Here is a 21,500-nt window from a genome sequence, read left to right as displayed (position 1 = left end):
TGAAGTAAATGGATATTCTTGATAAGATATGCTAAAGATTATATTTTACAGTGTTGTTAAATGGTTAGGTGTTTTTAAAGATGAAATTTAATAGGATGTTATATCACAGCAAAGATAAATGGCAAGGCAAATAAGTATGCATAATTAGGTTTCCAATATTGACTGATAAAATATGAAATACTGACCAGTAGTGATATTAAAAAACTGTAATATCAACCAGTAACCATTAAATAAGTAGTGCTTTGTGTACATTACTATTCAAAGGTTTGGGTCAGTATTAAGTTTTTTTCTTAATACTTTAAGCAAGCATGCACTAAATTGATTAAAAGTGACAGTAAAGACTTTACGTTGTTACAAAAGATTCCAATTTCAAACAATTTTTTAGAACTTTCTATTCATCAAAGAATCCTGAGAAAAGTTTACCAGTTTCCATAAAAAATATTAAGCAGCAAGCCGTTTTCAACACTGATAATAATAAATGTTTCATGAGCATTAAATCAGCATGTTACAATGATTTCTGAAGGATCATGTGACACTGAACACTGGGGTAATTGCTGTCAAAACATTTTTACTGTATTTTTAATCAAATGTAGCCTTGGTGAGCCTAGAGACTTCAAAAATAACTAAAAATCATACTGATCCCAAACTTTTGAACAGCAATTTGTTTATTCAATATACATTTTATGACTTTATGAATAATCCTGACCAAATTCTAAGGGTTAAAAAAATATACAAAATAAAACAGCAGAAACATTTACCTTTTAATATTCAATGCTGGAATCAAGAAATGACATGAAATCCAGTTGACTGTCTTGTGCAGCCTTTGCCACTTTATGAGTTTGTAATTGTTATTTACACCCAGTGATGTGATCAAATTGATTTATGAGAGGTAAGATGTTTGAAAAGCTGTCCTTGTGTCACAGTAGCATATACATAGAAAGCTGTTCACTGTAATGCATCAAACCCTGATTCAAACTGCAGTGTATACTGTATTTTTAGCTCATTCAAAGACAAGATTTTTCCATGGCAGTGTTATTTATGAATACTGCAGCTTGCATTATTTACAAAATCTTTGCACAAACCCTGTGAAAAAATGAAAGGAAAACACCCAAGCAACGAACAGACGACATTATCTCTCTATTCATTTAGTTCATTCCTCCCTCTTCATATTGTCCCCTGGTTTTCTGGTTCTGTATCTGAAAGTGATTTGATTAGCAGGTGGCATGATGCCCAGACCAGCACGGCCGTTGTCTAGCATTGCCTCCTGCTGGCTCTCCAGCAACTGCATTTCACACATGAGCAAAGCCGCACACACAAACTGCTTCAGCTCATTCATCGCAAAAAAACGCCCTGGACACTGCGTGGCTCCAGAGCCGAAAGGCATACGATAGTACCGGACCTTCTGGCCACATTTATAAAAATCTGTTTTTTCCTTTCCGTCCTCCACGAAACGGTCAACCTGGAAGCGCTGCAAAAAAAAAACACACAAAAGACATGTCAATAAATAAGTTTTCTAACAATAAAGAAATGGTCTGCCAGGTGGATCTAGAGCAGCAATTCTCAACTTTTTGACTTCAAGTCCCCCATTGTCCATAACGGTATTCAATGGCTGTGACTTCTAGTTGTTAAGGATTTCTTGGATAAGTAATAAATTGTAATTTATTCCTATGATGGCAAAGCTGAATTTTCAGCAGTCATTAATCCAGTCTTCTGTGTCACATGATCCTTCAGAAATCATTACAATATGCTGATTTGGTGCTCAGTTATTATTAGTACTCAATTATCATCAATGATGAAAACGGTTTTTGTTGCTCAATATTTTTGTGGAAATCCTCATACGTTTTTTTCAGCATTCTTTTATGAATAGAAAATTCAAAAGAACAGCATTTATTCAAAAATAGAAACGTTGTAACATTCTTTACTTTTGATCAATTTAGTATTAAGTATTAGCCTAAGTATTAATTTCTTTTTTGAAATCTTACTCTCCCTGAAATTTTGAATGGTATGTATTGCAGTTTCCACAATAATATGAAGCAGCAAAAATTGTCTTCAGCATTGATAATAATTACTGAGGCTTGAAGTAAGAGGCGCTCTCACTAATGTAGGCAGCTGTAGATGCATGTTACCTGAGGCTGATCATATATTTCAGGGTCAAGGTGTGTGGTTTGTGGGTAAAGAGCAACAATGTCATCTTTTCGTAGGTTGATTGAATGTTGGGCATCCAGACGCAAACAGAAATCTTCTTGAACCACACGGATGTTCATTGATACAGAGGAGAGACGTAAACTCTCATTTATTGAACTCTCTGTAGAGAGAAAAAGACGGTCTGAATCATTGAAAACTGGCATAGTAACTTCAAATCGATAGCGCTATTTCGACAATAATTGATATGTTTGATGGGTTACTATGTAAGAATGTGTGTATGTTACCCAGGTAAACCATCTGTTCTAGCTGTTGTCGTGTAATTGTGATGTCCTCCTCAAAGACCAACTGCATGTTCTTCTCTCCAACCACATTGACAATCTCTGCTCTCACTACTTCAAGGGCTTCCGGGCAAGAGATGAGGTGGAAAAGACACCAGAAGGCTGCTGGGATAGTGTTTCCCACTGATGCCCACAGCATGGCAAAATGATGTGCTGTGGACAGAGAAAGAAAGAAAGCTAAGTGTATGTGTTTGTAAACCATTGGGCATTGGTCCAAACCAATACAACACAGTCGTGATGAGCGTTCACTATGTGTAATACTGTATTTGTTCACGCACATCCTGCTTCCAGCATTTCATCAGACAGAAACTGACGGCAAAAAGACCCTTTAACACACATCAAATCATAAAGTCATCAGAACGTCAGCAGTCGTCTTGGCAACACCCCAGGGCAGGAATTTAATGAGGGAAACGGGCATGCATGTACAAGTCTTTTATATTTGAATTGGGAAGCACCTAAATCTCCAAAGCTGTTTGTCAAGATTATGATTCATTAAAGCGAGTCAAATCAGCAATAATGTCTGACAGTTAATGCTGCCCTGGCAACTACATGAAAAAAGAATACGTTTAATTTGAAGAATCAAATTTTTTTTACTAGCAACTAGTGAAATCTGATTCCTGGAACAATTACTCTTATGATCTGATTCATTTTATTGAATCAAAACCATACAGATTACAACTAACTGTGAGACTTAACTCTGTGTAGTTACTGACTTACTGTTCATATGACAAAGTGTCGCTAAATTGACACATTAACCATATTTCTATTTGTTTAGAGTGGTTGGCTAATACATGCTTAAGGACCGCATCTATGCTGCCTCTAAAACTACTGCAAAAAGTCTGCGCAAACACTCCTTTTGTGAGAATTGTGGTACATTTACTTAGTATTTAAATAATCTCTTTTGGTGCACAAAATCTGGAGACCAGGGTTCTTCATGTCATAATGGGAAAATTATTATACTTCTGTAGATGTGACATTTAGCATCAGCAACACACTCCACAGTCATATTATGTGGGCCCTATAGGAAGGATTTTAGATTTTCTGTATGAGTGTGTATGTTTGTGTGTGTGTGCATGTGGGAAAGTCACCTGCTTTATCTCTGTCCTGAAGCGTGTCATACTCCTGGAACAGGGCCGATCGGGTCTGTATGAACTCGCATGGAGCCCTCCATTCTGCCATTCTTTGAGGATAGAAAAATCTTGTCAGCTTCTCACGAATTTCTTTGGTTTTTCCCAGCAAGGCGATGGGAACACGGGCCATTAGTAAAGGGAAAGTTGCATCGAACTTCTCAAAGTCCTCTTGCAGCTGATCCAGGCGCAGATTTGACGAATGTCCATATAGCGTGTTAAATGTAGTCTGAAACATTACACATTTGCAGAACTCATATAGTTCCGCCTCTCGCCAGTCGCCATCAGACCCAGACTCTTCACTGGGCAGAAAACGGTGTCGCAGGACCTGCTGTAAGTTTCCCATCATGCTGAACGTGAGCGGGTCGAGGGCAGGCCCCTGCAGCAGAGTGTAACTCCGCTGGATGCTGTCACTCATTCCAGGGAAGAGGCCACTCCGGACCGGTGGGTAACCGAACGTCCTGGATGCTGCGCTGTCTGAAAACGTGTGGAAATCCAGCTGTTTTCCATGTTTGATCACAGACGGGTACAGAAGAGGGTTCATTATGAATGTTATGTACCTTCCTAAAGAAACACACAAAAATAAATAGATGTATGTCATGACATAATGCATAATGTCCAGCAGTTTGACAAGCTCTACTCCAGATCATTTTTTGTTGTATATTTTTTGCATGATTTTAGTGGTGTCTGCTAACATCACTATTATTCATACTCAGAACTAACTCTAAGGATTCCACAACTTGTAGTTGGTGCTACAGACTTACAATTCTCAAGAAGAAAAAATTTAATAAAAACACTCAAACAAAACAAAACAAATAAAACTCCAAGGAGGAACATATAGGTACTGTACCATAATATCAGACTTGCTGAGTCAGAGTGGACTCTTTTGATTCTGTTAGGAAAACCACCCAGAACAAAGTACAAAATAATAATAATAAAAATCACCTCAAATTAACTGAAAAATGATTTGTACTTGTAAAAACTTCTGTCATACTGCACTAATGAAATAAACTACAAATAAAGTAATTAAAAAGGTGAAAAACTAAAATGGTGATTAAATAAAGCATCTAAAATATACACTTTCCCTTTTACATTTATAAAAACTGTAACCTTAAATCTTGATGTTAAAAAAAGGTCCATGTTATTTATCAGCTATTCAAAGATTGCTATTCTCACAACCTCTTTCAGGACCATAGCTTTTTAATTACCATAACTACGTCAGCATGTGTTGCATAACACTGTGTCTGAGAGGAAGAGCAAAAGGAAACCTGTGAGTACAAGAGTCAGCTAAAAATGACAAAATGTCAATTTCGTTACAAGTCAGAAGACGTTCCCATTTGAAAAAATGAGTTGTGTATAAATAATGCTAAGTGTGTGTTTGTCAGATGTACCTGCTATAAGTACAGTAAAAACATCTCCATGCTCCTGCTGCAGTTGTGTAAGAAACTGTTGAGAGTTTTTTCTGAATTCTAAAGCTTTTCCCAGGAATGGAATCCAGCCTTTAATCAGCGGGGGCTCGCCGTCCTTCCTGCAGAATGCACACACAATGTAAGAGTCATGTTTTTTTAAACATGCTTGTTTCAACAGTGTCTGAGAGACTGCCATTCTATGTCATTATAAAATGCTCTCTCAGACAAACACACAAACTCAAAACAAACCCCAACCACGTAGTTCACCTGCTTTCTTAATAATGTTCTCTGTGGTAAAGCAATGATATAATTGTGCTAAACAAAATGCTTCATTGTTTCAGTTTGTTTTAACAACAAGCTTCAATTCAAATGACAAAGCCAGGATTCAGTTACTGAGTATAAGGTGTACTGATCTACTGCTGATGCATATCTCCCATGTCCTACTTTTCGAGGCTGACCAGAAAGGGATGGGGTTGCCCTTTGGGAATTAGTTCTCCGAACTTCCTTTTGAGATTGCAGCTCGCTTACTGAATAAGAAAACACACTGCTACAGCCCATAGTTGCCCTGACTAAAAGCCTCTGCACAGAAACTATACACAAATTAAGTATGGATAGCCTCTTAATTTTCAAGTTAACTTAACACTTGAGTGGCAATAGGCTACATGCAGTGTGCTTCAGTTATGTTGTAATGCACATCCTTGTTTCGACATGTCATGCAAACAAGCGGTTTTGAATCAGTAGGATCTTTGCTCCAAAATAATGCCGGATTCGTGAATGAGTCGATCTTTCAGTCGAATCTTTTCAATGAATCATTTAAACCAGTTCACAATGCATTGGCCATTGGCCTCTAGTACGATCTACTTCAGATACGATTGGTTAGAATTATAATATATAATTCTAAAATTATATTTAAGATGATTAATGATTTGTAAACCAAATCATGGCTGCAACAAATGGAACTGGAATCAATGAAATTATAAACATCTTTATAAATAACATGTAATAAAAAGTATACCACTATAATAGCCTACGGCTTTATTAGAGAACAACGCGATGTAATCGAGTCACTGAATCGGTTCATATTGTTCGAAACAAAAGATTCGTGTCGGACTACGCTTCTATTCAAGGGTTCAATTTCAAACTGAGAGTAAACAAGCTCCCAGTCCTGCTGTGAATTATTCATTTCGTATTAGCAGACATTTCCTTGCCAACGTGGCTTAAAATGTACTTTAAGTGATGAATGACGAACATTCATCTGTTTGGACATTTAGACTAATCGTTGATGCATCATGTTTCTTCAAATATTTGAACAAAAGGTGTCTGCCTGTTGATAATTACATAGACACATAAACACAAAACACAAACTTTCATTTAAACAACGTACTCATCCGTATTAAAATCGAGAAAAAAAAATCGTCTACATGGCTACATTCCCAACAAGCAGCAAAAAATATCAGAAAACTCACCTTCTGCGTCCGCAGAAAGCGCAGAACAGCAGCACGGAGATAAAGATCGCCAATAAACACTCCAACATTATCAAAGAGCCTCTGCGTGAGAAAACCTAGGAGACTGGTCCGGAGGAAAACAGGCTTTATGAAGCACTTCGCACGACGTGTCCAGTTTTGCGACTGTTACTTTAAAAGCGAAAGACTGCTCGTCATCACCGCACAAATTAAACATCAGAGTCCAGTGGGAGATATTACGAGAAATGAGGAGATAATACGCGAACAACGCGAGTATCCAAGATTTTCAGAAAGTCACGCCCAGTGTAGGTCGCTCAATGAAAGTTAAATATTGCTCAACAGCTACACGTTGGTATTACTAACCTACTTGGCCCATTCAAGATGCACACAACAGAGGAGGAGACTATCCCACAGCCACAACTGTTTATCATTGCTTGATGTACGCAGCAGCATTAAAAATCAACAGCCTGTTGACATATTTTTCAAACAATTTTAGGATATAGAATTTTTATTTTGAGGATCACCTCAAATAGACAGACAGACAAAAGATTGATAGAGTGATACAAATATTAAAATTAGTCTACCAATAAATGAAATATACACTTGATAAGAGTTTACTGTTTTATATATATTTTCAAGTTATTATTTTAAAAATAATTTTACATAAATAATTGTAAGTCATCTTTTGGAAGGATGCTGAGGCCCTCTAGTGGGCAAACTTCTGGTTACCTGCGTTCAACTAAATTATTGACTCCACGAGCAGGGTTAAGAAACATTTATCGATACCATGCGATAGGCCTGCTTTTTTGTCCCTTATGGTATATTTTCTCTTGGGTCTTTGTGTATGTTGCATACAAATCAAACATAAATAACTAAATCACATATATCACACATACCATACAGGGGAGCAAGACATGTAGACAACTATATCAGGAATCACTTTCATAGTCTTTGAAATCCACAATTTTCATGGCCGTCCAGACAATGTAAGAAGGTCTGTTTTTTAATTGTACAGAGAGTTTACCATACCAAGCTTGGATACTGTACCTCTCCAGAACAGCCTGATAAAAAACAGTTATGATTTTTTTTATTGCCACCATACAGTCTGAGTCTCACAGGGACAAACCCTTTAAAACAACTGCTCATGTAAAAGCCACACCCTTGTAGTGTTTCAACCTGTAACCTATAAACACTAAAGCACTTTCCCCACAGAATGTGAGAGGTCACACAAAAGAAAGGTTATACCGTATTTGTCTGCATGTGTTTGGGGGTCGGTGCAGATTAACCAATCACTTCAGATGCAGTTCTGGCAGTGCCTCTGTTTCCTGGCAGTTTCCTTCAGAAACAGAAGGATTCTCTTTATACAAAATAAATCTCTTCCTCATTTTCTTTCAACTGTCTCTTTCTTCTCTCAGTCTGTGACTCAGTGTGTATGTGAGAGTGTATGTATGCCAGCAGCGAGCCCTACTGATCCACACATAAAGGTTTCTCTGTTTGCCTTTTCTGTAGTTCTTTTTTCAATGCTGCCAGTAAAGATGCACCAAACTGGCTTTCACTATCCCTAATACTGCTTAAGATTGAAGTTGCTAATGATTTAATGGGGAATACAAATTTAAAAATGGACTTGGTCTGGTGGGAGTGTTAGAGAAATCGACGGCAATGTCAATGGCTCAATTATCCACCGCTAAACATGAAAGAATCATACAAATATTATAAAGGATGATTTCCACAGCTTTATACAAATGTTTAATTTGACATCTTAAAAGCGTACACTTTAATATATATATATATATATTTCCAAATTGCAAATAAAATAAAGATTGCTTGAGTACATTTTACAAGAAAATACTATTTCAGTTTTTCTACTTCAACATTTCATGTTTAATTTAATGTGTTCAATCACATTAAAAATGCTCAAATTCTTTTCTGATAGTTGAATGGAGAACATATAAAAAAGAATTAATGATGATTAGCAGTCATCCGTGGTTTAAGTACAAAATACATTTGTTTCTTCTGAAAATGCATGTTCATGATTGCAAAATTTTTACCCTTATATCTTTTTGTCTTTAATATCAACAAATGATGTAAACAACATAACATGATCAGCCTTAAACAATCAGTTGGAATACATTGCATGTATTATTCTAAGTTATCCATATGTTCTTCCCCAGTCGTCCATTACAACAATTATAATAATCTGAAACTCAAACCATGTCATTATTGATAGAATCTTGATATCATCTACATTAAGGATCAAGAAGTCTCACACTTATTTTTTGATCTATCCAGAACCCAGGATAGAGAGGCTGAGTGAATGTGGTGTGGACTCTATAAATGAGGCTCATTTTGTCAGAGACACTGTAGAAGGACAGAGTTCCTGCACTGTGATCCACATACACACCTATTCTAGAGGGCCAGGGGACTGCAGGGAGTTCAGTCGGTACATTACTGTAACAGAACTGACATTTGTGAGGAAAGCACATCAAAGACCAGGCATGTTTATTAGCTCCAATTCTACTTTCAGCACAGTCTCCCTTCCTGCCAATACTCTTATATGACACTGCTATACTCAACCAATTATGTCCACTCCATCCAACCTCCCAGTAAGAGCGTCCACACACACTCTCTCTACACAACACCTGAAGGTATTGATCAAATCTTTCTGGATGATCAGGATATGGCTGGCTTATATAAGTGTCAGTAAACACTCTGTTCCCTTCAGACAGACAGAAGCGTTTATGTGCTGTGTTTGGGTCCAGAGTGAATCGCTGGAAATCTGAAGGGGAAAGAATACATCAACTGAATCATCTTAATTTTATTCAATAAAACAGCATGCTAGCTGAAACTTACTGTATATTTCATGTTTTCTTAAGTTGCAGGAATCAGAGAAAAAGTCCATTTCAACTTTCAGCAGTTAGTCACTGGTAAAACATCCAGTTTTGGATATTTATTTGATTCATCAGTGAATACCTTTGTTGTTCACAGTGTTTAAATATACAGACAATAGCTTGTTTGTTTGTTTGTTTGTGTGTGTGTGTGTGTGTGTGTGTGTGTGTGTGTGCTAATCTTGTTACTTACATTGTAGGAACTCCTTCCTGCTCTCATATTCATGAGTGGGAATTATCTGAATGTATCTCACTAAGCAAACCAACAGACATCCCCAGTGAAAACACATTTAAACAAGTCCATGTTCATTTCAATACACATTAAATTGATTGATATTTGACTTATTTAAAAAAGCAAGTGTCTCCAGTATGTTACCTCCAGCAGATATCTTTTTTATCTCCTCTCTGCAGAAATATTCCAGTTTCTCTCTTAGACCAGACACAGATTTACCAATATCATCAAAAGAGAGACGAGAACTGACAGTGATGCTGGGTGAGTCTGTAGATCCAGGAGGAACAGAGAGAGACTGGAGACTCTACACAGACACAAAGACAAGAGAAACACCAGCTAAAGACACAGAAACATTTGATAGAAATACAATCTCTGTACAACATGCTCTTCTTATCCTAAAGACCACTGTCCTGTTCATCAGATCTCTGTTACCTGGAGGAAATGGATGTGATCGTCTGTGTGTGAAAGCTTCTCCAGCTCAGTGTCTCTCCTCCTCAGATCTTCAATCTCCTGCTCCAGTCGCTTCAGTTGTTCTTCAGCTCGACTCACTTCAACCTTTTCCTGATCTCTGATCATCCGTGTCACCTCAGAGCGGCTTCTCTCAATGCAGCGGATCAGATCAGTAAAGATCCTCTCACTGTCCTCCACTGCTGTCTGTGCAGAGCGCTGTTAGGACACACAGAGAGAGAAGCATCAGAATCAGTCCATTCACTCAGCTCTTACTGCTGCCTCACAGCCTGCTCTCCACAGTGAGCTTCAGTGGGACTGAAAGAGCTCCAGCACTGGCTCCTCACTGACTGACTGGAGGAGAGTCCTAACTGAGTCTCAAACAGCACTGTAAAAAATAATTCAGTGGCTTTGTAAATATCACAAAAATAAAAACTTGTATTAACTTAATAAAATCTCTGAATATCATTTAAGAGATTATTTGAGTTGGAATTACCAAAAGTAGCCAGTAAATATCCCACAGTTTATTTTAACTCAGATTTACTTGTGCTATTTAAGTATGTTTTAATTAAAAAATTAAGCATTTAACTAACAAATTATGTTTTTCACATGTCCTTAATGTTTTTGGTACATTTAAGTGAAAATATTTGAGAATGATGCAATGAAACCTGTTAGTTTTAAGAACCAAAATTATTACTCGTTTTCTATCATTTTTTTTTTTTGTATTTTGCATCGACTTAAAAAATTGAGTAAGTTTCGCGGCTATTTGTGATCACGTGGACACAAGGACTTAAAAAATTGAGTAAGTTTCGCGGCTATTTGTGATCACGTGGACACAAGGACTTAAAAAATTGAGTAAGTTTCGCTGCTATTTGTGATCACGTGGACACAAGGATCGCGCTGAGAGAGCTGAACGACTACTGCTTGCTGGTCTGAAGAAAACGGCTAAACTCTAAACCACCTCACCACTCTTTTAAAATGCTGGTAAGTAGGCAGTTATCAAAAGTTAATGAAATATTGGTTGTGTTTTCGGGTTCACAACACGTCCGGTGTATGTTTTTGAATGCTGTTGCAGCCATGCTGTTCTTTGGTAACGTTAACTGTTAATAACTTTTTGGAAGGGGCAAGCATTTCTAGGATCAATGTGTACGTTTTTTTTTTTTTTTTCATACCGTCAAATATTAAGCTAAAATACGGTTAATACAGCTTGGAAACTTTATGTATGTAAAAGAAGCCAATTATTCCTGTTTTAAGGCAACATAGCGTGTCCGTGTTAAGGGGAGGCGGAAGGGGCTGTATAAACCGCCGTGTTGTTGGTTTCGTCAATTTATTTACTTGGGTGATGAGCGTATACGCAGTGTTGGGCAGTAGCGTCGCTACAAGTAGTGACGCTACTAGTTTAACTACATTTCTCAGTAGCGTGGCGGTAGCGTCGCTGCTTTCTGAATCAAATAGCTTTTCGGTAGTTAAGCTCTTTTTTTGATCAAGTAGCGCCAACAAAAGCTAACGTTACATTTTCCAAAGAAAGCATTCTGAAACTCAAGCTCAAATCAGAAATATAACAACTACGGATCACTGATCCTGGATCAGTAAGTGACGTCACAGACACTAAAGCTCGTAACGCCATTGGCTCCTCAAACTGTCAGTCAAACCTCATTATTCCTCCCGCCTCTTTTATCAATGAAGTGCGGCGCACATTTTGGAGCATCTCAGCTTGTTTGCAGTCTGAAGGTAAATAAAGAACTGTTGATTGATTGAATAAGTACAGCGGTTTCTTTACTCAAAAAAACACTATTTATGAAGGCTAATGCTTTTTGTTTGTTTGTTTTTGAGGAGCAGAGAAGAGTTTCTCTAGCATTTGTCATCGTCACAGCCAAATAGCTCGTGCGAAGCGCTGAATCCTTTATAATATGATACTTTGGCCAAACAACAGAAAAAAAACTGAACGCCCACATAATGACAGAAAACTGGGGGGAAAAAATAAAAACATTCGCTGGTCAAAAGCTTCGTATTTGAACTTGATTTTGGTGAAATGTTTATTAATATCTAATGACACATGCAACGATGCAAATAAACATAGCTTATCTGTAGGCCTAAACATCTATATGGTAACACTATACAATACGATTTCATTAAAATACATTTGTTACAGTATTTATTAATCTTTGTTAATGTTAGTTAATGAAAATACAGTCGTTCATTGGTAGATCATGTTAGTTCACAGTGCATTAACAAATGTTAACTTTTGATTTTAATAATGCATTAGTAAATGTTGAAATTTACATTAAGATAAATGCTGCAGAAGTATTGTTCATTCTTAGTTCATGTTAACTACACTAGTTAACTAATGTTAACTATAGAGTCTGGGAATGTGTCGTCACAGCGGCAATGCATTCTGGGAATTTAGGTCACGGGAGCTACAGCGGAGACTGAGTGGTAGTGAATGTAGACTTTTTATATTATTTAATGTTTATATTATTCTACTTAAGATCGCGTTGCAGTGGTTAAGGCTTACTGTATCATCAATTGCCATATCCCTTTGCAAGGCCGGTGTGAAAAACGTGCTTTCTCCGCGTTATTATGCCGAAAAAGCCGAGGTTTTACCTGCAGACATTGATGATAAAGGCTACGGCAATTGATCATTCCAACGTGATCTAATGAATCATATAAACATTAAACATGTCTACATTCACTACGGAACTCGGATGAAAATTAAACAGAAACTCATATGATAAACATCTAAAATAAAATGTGGATTTATAATATATTATAGATACGGTGATTTGCATTAAACTGTAAGCCCTCACACCACTAATAGAAGGAAATCATATATGGAAATGTTATTTGCGGCAGCTCGTTAATACCCGGCCACTTTTTGTACGGATTAAGTTTCCTTCATTCATTTGATCTCTCGCATCGTTGTTCGGCATCCTAAATTAGCAGAAATCTTCAACTTGGTTCTGTCAAGTCAATGTATTTATTTGTATAGCATCCACAATACACATCGTTTCAAAGCAGCTTCAAGTTCTGTTACCTCTATAATGGCTTAACTCTTAACACTGAGCAGTTTTACCGGGCAATATGATGATATAATGATCTGCTGTTTGAGATCTAGCTGTAGTGTATTCTCCTCTTACAAAATTAGCCATGGTTTTGCTACTCTAACCATAGTTTATCCGTGGTATTTAATAAGATTGTGGTTATAGGAATGGTAATACATACACCAAAAGCACGGTCGCTACACGTAAACCATGGTTAATTGTCGTAAGTGTTTTAGCAGTTAGCATATATCAGTAGCACTGTAGTGAAGGAGACTGATTAGTAATGAATATTTGCAGCCTCTCAAACAACAGAGCGATTTTTTATTTATTTAAAGAGATTTATATATTATTCCGTTTTATTCTAAGTATATGTACGATGTTTTTCAAAAATTATGAATGTAAAACGGTCGGCTTTTTCTGTGGTGATTTGCACTTGTTTACGCTGTGTGCTCCTGAGCGTGACCTAAAACATGGCGGAATCCGACGCGGCGTGACGTAGTTTGCCAAGCTCTATTGTGAAGTGTTACCATTTATATAAATGTATCTGTATACAATAAAGCCACAATACCAACAATAGGAGGTTTCCGGCCCTGTATTTGATACTGATTATGTTGCCAAATTGGTTGGGAACAGCTGTTGAATAAACAATTAAACTGAACATGCCTGTCTATCTGCTTGACTGACAGTTTTATTGATCACTGAGAGAGCATTGACTTTTTTTTTTTCTTAAATAGCTTGGATGTAGTAAACTACTTTTGCCATGTTGCCGTAGCTTAGCTTGCTACATTTCCCAGGGCTGTAGCTTTACTGTAGTTAAGCTTCATTTAAAGAAGAGTAACTGTTAGCTTAACTCACTACATTTTCCAAGTAGCTTGCCCAACACTGCGTATACGTGTGAGTAATTGCAGAAAACAACGACTAAAGTTAGTCTATCCGTAGTTCAACAATTGTAACTAAACTGGTGTAACGTTAATGGGACAAATCCCGGTGCGCTGCAGCGTCAGTGGCCCGTTGAAAGAGACGGCCGTCTCTCTGAGTGAGTTCACACCATGTCGGAATTGCCGAAGGTACAATATTACTGTGTGTAAAAAGTTACCATCTTTTTGTTAAAACTTGTAATTACAACTTGTGATCTCGATGCAAATTTTTCAGAGTATTTTTTTTATTTATTTTTTTCATGATTTGTACCAAAGCACAGCTGAAACGTCATTCGGAATCACTCAAAATGGCAGAGGCATAGTGAAGAAGTTATCGCGTTATCAGTTATCAAGTTTCCTTTTCATCCTTACCAAAATCAACCATGGTTTTACTGTAGTAAAGTGTAGTAATGTTTTTGGCAGATTCATTACCATTTGTATAGGACAGTTTTACTACAAATACCATGGTTTAAGATATGACGTATTAATGTTTGATACCATGGTTAATTTGTGTTTACCATGGTTTAACTACAGTGACACTGTATTGTAGTTTTGTAGTAAGACTGGTTAATTTTCGTAAGAGCAGTCAACCACTACCTTACTATTATTGATGTGAAGTGTAAAGTTATGAATCTCATGGCAAAACTGTTGAACATTTGTTTTACAGCACTGTCTTCAACTTAAGTTTCAACTTAAAAAGAATAACAAAAGGCAGAAGGTAAGTCCAGTTTACTATAATTTTTCAGTATAATTATATTTTTAAATGTAGAAACACAGGTCACAAAACATGACAACATGACTGACAACAGTTTATCTAATAACATTTATGAAATGTTTAAATAGAACTTTAATAACGGTAAACCTTAAATAAAATGGTAAACTTCACATTTGAGCCTTTAAATAAAGAACAGTATTAAGTCAAAATAATAATTGATTGATAAATGGTTATATGTATTTTATCTACTCCATAAATAATTCTAGATACCTTATCCGAATCGTTTAAATGTGTAGAATCCACATAAGCTTGTTTTTCATCAACCAGTCAATTTATAGCTGGGCATGCAAATTCTGGCTGTTTTCTGGCCAGACAAAAACTACACACAGACTGAATGTGAATGTAAGTCCCTGTAAATCCACTCTCTGACAGCAGGTGACAGAAACTGTTATGGAACAGCAGTGTTAGAGCTGTTTTCCCGTAATCTCCGTTGACAAAGCAGCATTGCGATAAGAACACAAATTTATAAAGTATTATTACATGGGAGTGAAGATGAAAATAAAATGCCATTGAATCTTTTCTGAAGACAGCCAGAACCTTCAGAGGTACATACACATAATTCATTCATTCATGTATTCTTTAGTATAATTCCCTTAGCACGCTTTATAAAACCTCCAAGCTTTCCGCCATGTTTTCACACAAAACAAAAGTTCTCTACATGCTGTTCGCATGCGAGACTGTTACTTAAACTATTACTTGTTGCTTTATGCTGGATAGTATTTATTTATCCTGAGTTGTAATCGTGGTAATCGAATACGGTTTTAATAATTAAGATATGAAACTGTAATACTGACCATAGGGATTTTTATCATGATTTATCATCAAACCATCCCTATCGTTCCATCCCTACATGGATGCATTTACTCACTCGTCAGTAGTTTATGCAACTAAAGAGTGCTGCAAGATCCAGTGATAAGCGTTCAACTTTGTAGAGTTTTCCAATACAAACCACAAATGTCTCAGTGATTTTAAACTAGTTTAAAGCCAAATGGGTCTTTATCGCACTGCTGCATTCAAAAAAGGTGGAGGCTTTAAGTAACGTTGATATGATGAAACATGTAAAATGTTGTTACTCTTCTGGCTAATTCATGATTTAAAAGGGGAGCGAGATACTATAAATAGTATGTATGTGTATGCGCAATACTATAGAGTGGAGGAACTATGATGTCACTTTGTAGGCGAAAACCCAGAAGCGAGTTAAGGTCCGTGGTTCACACAGGCTCAAGATACTTTCACGTTTTATTCTACAACATAAAACACCAGTTACAGCCCACTTGTGTTTTTTTTTTTTGAAGCTGTTACGTTTCTTAAGACGGTTGCTAACAAGTTGCTAAATGGGACTACAGACACTGTCAGAGACATTAAACGTCATCACACCGAACAGTTTATCAATTTGGTATTTTCCAAATTGAATTCCAAATTGAGCTTTCTCTTTTGACTTTAAATCTAAAATTGTTCTTTTTTAAGAGCTAATGGGCAGTTATATTTGTTCTAGTTTCCATTCTACCTTGAAATTTACCTAGCATTAACAACTATGGCTTTTGAGAACCCCAGAAATGTTACAAGGGTCTATTAGTAGTGTTAAAGGGATAGTTCAACCAAAAATGTAAATTCTGTCATTAATTACTCGCCCTCATGTTGTTCCAAACCCGTAAGACCTTTGTTCTTTATCAGAACACCAGTTAAAACATTTTTGATGAAATCCGAGAGCTCTCTAGCCCTGCGTAGACAGCAAAGCAACTGAAATATTCCCAGGGTCTAGAAACGTAGCTAGGACATTGATGAAATAGTCCATGTGACATCAGTGGATCAACAGTAAAGTTACGAAGCTACGACAATACTTTTTGTATGCAAAGAATACTAAAATAATGACATTATTAAACCACGTACGCTGTTATGTGTCAGCCGCACCACACAGATACGCTTTTTACGCTTTGATTTGAACGAAAACAGCGTATCCCTGTGGTGTTCTGACACAGAACAGCATACTCTGTTTGCGTCCAGCAGATACTCTCCAAAATGACGCGGAGGAGATAAATTGTTGAATAAAGTCGTTATTTTTGTTATTTGCGGACAAAAAGTATTCTCGTAGCTTCATAACATTACGGTTGAACCACTGATGGCAGATGGACTATTTTGGCGATGTCTTTCATACTTTTCTGGGCCTTGAGCGTGTTATTTACTTGGCAGTCAATGGGACAGTCACAAGCCTCCTGGTTTTCATCCAAAATATCTTAAATTGTGTTCCGAAGACGAACAAAGCTTTTACGGGTTTGGAACGACATGGGCGTAAGTGATTGACAATTTTCAATTTGGAGTGGAGTAACCCTTTAATATATTAAGTTAATTTGTTTTTCTGATTTGAAATGTCAATAGACTTTTATTGTCTTTTCCAGGTCAGTGCAGAGTTTCAGAGGATCACCACAGTGAATCTTGAGCCAAAATTCATGTCGAAGTTGGACTTCTATACCCCCAAACTGCTGTCCTTATTCCAAGCGAAGAAGGGTGCTGCAGGAGAGCGACATCAGGCACAAATGAGCGTTCTACTTCAGGTGTGATTGTTATTTTTAGGAATGTAACGATTCACTCAACTCATGATGCCATACAATTCATGATACTAATTTCACAACAAGATTGTTTTTAACAATGAGATTTAAGTCAAATTAGAAATGAAAAGGGTTCCTTTTATTATTTCTCAGACAAAATGCTGCACAATTCTTTGTGAAATTAAAATGTCAAATAACAAAAATAAATTGAAATTTTTAAAACAAACCCCAAATCAAATGAATAAGAAAAATGAAAGAAATATCTTCATATAAACAAAGGCTTTGTCTGTGTGCTTTCCATGTAAAATTAGAGGCAACTACTGTATTTTAATCACCGTCCAAACTAAGATGCTGCATACAGACAGCATGAGCAATTTTTAACCCTTAAAGACCTAGAACATTTTTGGGGCACCTGACAGGCCTGTACTTTTCTTTGTTTTTTCAGACCTATTCTAGCAGTCAGCATCAAGTGCCATATATCATTATAAACAGGAGAACTTGACGTTTCAGTCTAGCTAATTTAAAGTGTCAATTTTCCCTTTGTTTTCTCTAAGAACTAACGAATTTCCAGCATTTTAAGAAAAACGCAAGCAATAATTGGGTGTTTTTTTTTCAAGGGCACCTTAGTCATGGTATCGAAGGTGGAGAGAGTGCTGTTCATTCACAGTTCCCACCTTCAATTCCTGCCGGTGCGAGAATCGAACCAGCAACCTTCAGGTTACAAGCCCGACTCCCTAACCATTAGGCCAGGTTAAACAATGCGGCGCAGGACGAAGAAATGAGAACTGTGTCGGGCTGAAACTAGCAAAAACACTTGCGCTGGGTGTATGATAGGGCCCATTATCTCTGTCCTTGTCTTGTAACATACATGCTGAATATTAGCTCTAACCTGTTATTCTTTATATCTGTTTTCTACAGGATGTTGCTGATCCACCAACCGGTGTTCAAGAGGAATTAGCACAGGAAGTGCTGAAGATTTACCAGCTGCAAAAAGATGGCTCAGTCACTGATGTAGGCATTGTGATTGAGGGCATCACAGTCCTCAACAAGCTTCATGATCTTAGTAGAGCCTGCTGCTACCTTGTGGGATTGACCTGTGCCTTGGACCTGCGATACCCCAAGAACATTAAATACAACTTTTCCTGGATCTGGATCTACTGAAACTTTCTACAAAGGTTCAAAGACTAAAAAATTACCTGATTGCCTAGATTGTTAGTGATGCATCCAAAATAAAAGTTTGTTCACATAATATATGTGTGGGTACGGTGTATATTTATTAAGAAATATTTTGTTACATTTATATATTAAGTATATTTATATATGATATAATTTATATGAATATACATGTAAATATTTTCAAAATATATACTGTGTGTGTATTTATATATAATAAATATACACCGTACACACATTATGTAAACAAACTTTTATTTTGGATGCGATTAATCTGAATTAATAATTTTGTATATCGTCCAATTGTTTAAATGCATTTTGGATGGGTGTTGTCTTTAATGTAAACAAAGCCTCAGGCTGTTAAATACTCCTCATGCCAAGTCATTTTTGATAAAAAAAAAAATTGTAAAATCCCATATGCAGAGTTCAGTGGCTAAAATTTCAGTTTATTCAGTGTTGTTATTTGAGAAGTATCCCAGGTTGAACTAGAGTTAAAGGGTTAGTTCACCCAAAAATGAAAATTCTGTCATTTAATTATTCACCCTCATGTCGTTTTAAACCCGTGAGACCTTCGTTCATCTTCGGAACACAAATTAAGATATTTTTGATGGAGTCTGAGAGCTCTCTGACCCTCCATAGACAGCAAGGGTCCTAACACGATCAAGGCTCAGAAAAGTAGCAAGGAGATCGGTAAAATAATCCATGTGACATCAGGGGTTCAACCGTAATTTTACTTAGCTATGTCACATGGATTATTTTACCGATCTCCTTGCTACTTTTCTGAGCCTTGATCGTAATATTAGATTTGTCATATGGCCAAAAATAAAAGCATATGGCCTGCTTTTTTTGCGTAGTAGTTTGACGCATGAAAACTGTAACAATGTATCTTACAAGGTGACGCGATGTAACCTTTGCTCTCACTTGAAATGTGTCCCCACATTAAGTCCTTGAATTTGGGGGTATTGGACCTGGAAAGTCCTTGACAGGTCCTTGAATTTGAAGTTAACCAAGGTGTGTTTTTTTTTTTTTTTTTAAATGAATTGTGAATGAAATGAATAAGTTTTAGACCCTGAATGGATACTACAAAATTCAAGTCATTTGAAAAGTATGGAGTTGTGGTCAAATTTGACAAATAAATGTTTAATTAAAACAATGTTTTGGTTATCATTTGGTTTTATTATACATATTGTAAAGTACTCATATTTTTAAACTGTATTTACCATTTACTCCATTAATAAAAAGTAAATATAGGACATTTGTATATACAGCATGTAAATGAAATCTTTTTTTGTGAGTGTGTGTGTGTTTTTGATTTACTATTGAACTACTATTGCATTTAAGGATTTTAATTATAATGATTGAGATCAATTAATCTAATTATTTGAATCTACTTAATTTTTTATTCTGTTTGATTTAGAATTACTTTGGCATTGATTAGGGATTTTAATTATAATTACTCAATTTTATTTATGAGATCAATTAATATAATTATTTAAATCTACTTAATTTTTTAGTGTGTTTGATTTAGAATTACTATTGCATTGATTAAGGATTTTTATTATAATTACTCAATTTTAGTTATGAGATTAGTTAATCTAATTATTTGAATCTACTTAATTTTTTTAGTTACATTCACTTGACTCTTGAAGTATATTTCAATGATTTCACATCTTTAAAATTTACTCAATATTTTTTAGTGTAAAAATGTTTCACCAAAAAAATTGAGTAGATCATAGTAAAAGTTTTTACAGCTCTTCAGCAGCCAGCAGTAGTTGTTCTGCTCAAAACTCACCTTGTGAGACTTTACAGTCTCTCTCAGCTCATCTAGCTCCTTCTGTCTCTCCTGGATTCTCTGCTGGAATTTTCTCTGGGTCTCTTCCAAGTGTTTCTGCAAGACCACAGAAATATCATGTGAAAAATCAGTGCTCTTTATAGTTAGGCAGATCTTAGCCAGATTAAGGGCCATTTAGTCAAAAGTCTAACTACACAAGACAGGAGAATTATTAACATGTTCTGATACTATATCATCATAACCTATTTTTCATCAGCTCACTAAAAAAGTTTATCATTAAACAGAGGAGGAAACATTTCACTCTTTTTTGCTTTTCTCTGTCCTTTCAAAAGGAGATGAATTGAATTTGTGACCACAACATGATAACATAAGCCGTCAATTTACCTAATTTATTTAAAACATTACTGTACAAGATATCTTCTTATGTATAAGTTACAAAGCATATAAAATATATGGTATAAAATAAATTTATTTCTGTATGATACAGTTCACCTGTTTCTCAGTCCTCTCTGCAGCAGCTGATACAGTGTTGTGGTTTTTGTGTTCATCCACCATACACATATAACATAAACAGCTCTGGTCAGTACGACAGAAAATCTCCAGCAGTTTATCATGTTGAGGACAGATCATCTTTTTTAATTCTCCAATGACATCAGTCACTTTGTGTCTCTTGCCAGAGCGAAATTCCTCATGACGCTCAAAATGGGTCTGACAGTAAGATTCCAGACACACCAGACAGGACTTGATGGCTTTGTTTTTGTCCCCAGTACAGACGTCACACTCCACATCTCCAGGTCCAGAGTAACACTGAACAGGACGAGCAACTTCTAATTTTGTCTTCTTGAGTTTCTCCACCACTTCAGCCAGCATGGTGTTTTTACCTAAATCAGGTCTTGAAGTGAAGGTCTGTCTGCACTGAGGACAGCTGTAGACTCTCTTCTGATCCCAGCAGCCTGTAATACAGCTCATACAGTAACTGTGTCCACAGGTGAGGGCCACTGGATCCTTCAGTAGATTCAGACAGATTGAACAGCTGAACTCATCCCGAGCCACTGAAATATTGGATTCTGCCATTTTACAGTGTGTAGACACAGATATAAACAGAGACACAGAACTGTTGTATTCCCTTGTTTCCTGGTTTTGTGTTAAAAGAGACGTGTGCAATACCGTTGCATCTGTACGTGAGACACACCTGCTTTATCTGGAAACT

At 36.5% G+C, this 21,500-nt stretch overlaps 2 protein-coding genes across 2 annotated transcripts; both read right to left on the bottom strand.

The window, feature by feature from the left end:
- Positions 1-66: 66 nt before the first annotated feature.
- LOC131551769 (cytochrome P450 7B1) lies at positions 67-6,866 on the bottom strand. Its single transcript, XM_058794880.1, has 6 exons — positions 6,486-6,866; positions 5,002-5,138; positions 3,572-4,174; positions 2,430-2,636; positions 2,127-2,305; positions 67-1,468 (listed from the first exon to the last, which is right to left on the bottom strand). The coding sequence occupies exons 1-6, from the start codon at positions 6,551-6,553 to the stop codon at positions 1,151-1,153; spliced, it is 1,512 nt and encodes a 503-aa protein (XP_058650863.1). The 5' UTR covers positions 6,554-6,866; the 3' UTR covers positions 67-1,150.
- A 1,389-nt stretch (positions 6,867-8,255) lies between these two features.
- On the bottom strand, positions 8,256-21,487 carry LOC131551951 (E3 ubiquitin/ISG15 ligase TRIM25-like). The gene is made up of 6 exons (XM_058795214.1): positions 20,783-21,487; positions 20,291-20,386; positions 10,032-10,265; positions 9,744-9,903; positions 9,561-9,620; positions 8,256-9,258 (listed from the first exon to the last, which is right to left on the bottom strand). Exons 1-6 carry the CDS (start codon positions 21,362-21,364, stop codon positions 8,729-8,731), a joined length of 1,662 nt encoding a protein of 553 aa, XP_058651197.1. The 5' UTR covers positions 21,365-21,487; the 3' UTR covers positions 8,256-8,728.
- Between the last annotated feature and the right edge of the window lie 13 nt (positions 21,488-21,500).

This window comes from Onychostoma macrolepis, chromosome 02, assembly GCF_012432095.1.
Source record: "Onychostoma macrolepis isolate SWU-2019 chromosome 02, ASM1243209v1, whole genome shotgun sequence".
Taxonomy (NCBI): Eukaryota; Metazoa; Chordata; class Actinopteri; order Cypriniformes; family Cyprinidae; genus Onychostoma; species Onychostoma macrolepis.
Note: the sequence above shows the minus strand (reverse complement) of the source record. Positions and strands in the feature narration are given on the sequence as shown.

What these genes read in the sequence shown, in the direction of transcription:
- LOC131551951 (XM_058795214.1), bottom strand. Translation starts at nt 21,364, where the DNA reads ATGGCAGAATCCAATATTTCAGTGGCTCGGGATGAGTTCAGCTGTTCA. An exon ending in CAGAGAGGACTGAGAAACAG is followed by an intron (nt 20,387 to 20,782) that starts GTGAACTGTATC and finishes GTGGTCTTGCAG; the next exon opens with AAACACTTGGAAGAGACCCA. An exon ending in ATCACATCCATTTCCTCCAG is followed by an intron (nt 9,904 to 10,031) that starts GTAACAGAGATC and finishes GTGTCTGTGTAG; the next exon opens with AGTCTCCAGTCTCTCTCTGT.
- LOC131551769 (XM_058794880.1), bottom strand. Translation starts at nt 6,553, where the DNA reads ATGTTGGAGTGTTTATTGGCGATCTTTATCTCCGTGCTGCTGTTCTGC. An exon ending in TCAGGACAGAGATAAAGCAG is followed by an intron (nt 2,637 to 3,571) that starts GTGACTTTCCCA and finishes CTCTGTCCACAG; the next exon opens with CACATCATTTTGCCATGCTG. An exon ending in AGAACAGATGGTTTACCTGG is followed by an intron (nt 2,306 to 2,429) that starts GTAACATACACA and finishes TTCTCTCTACAG; the next exon opens with AGAGTTCAATAAATGAGAGT.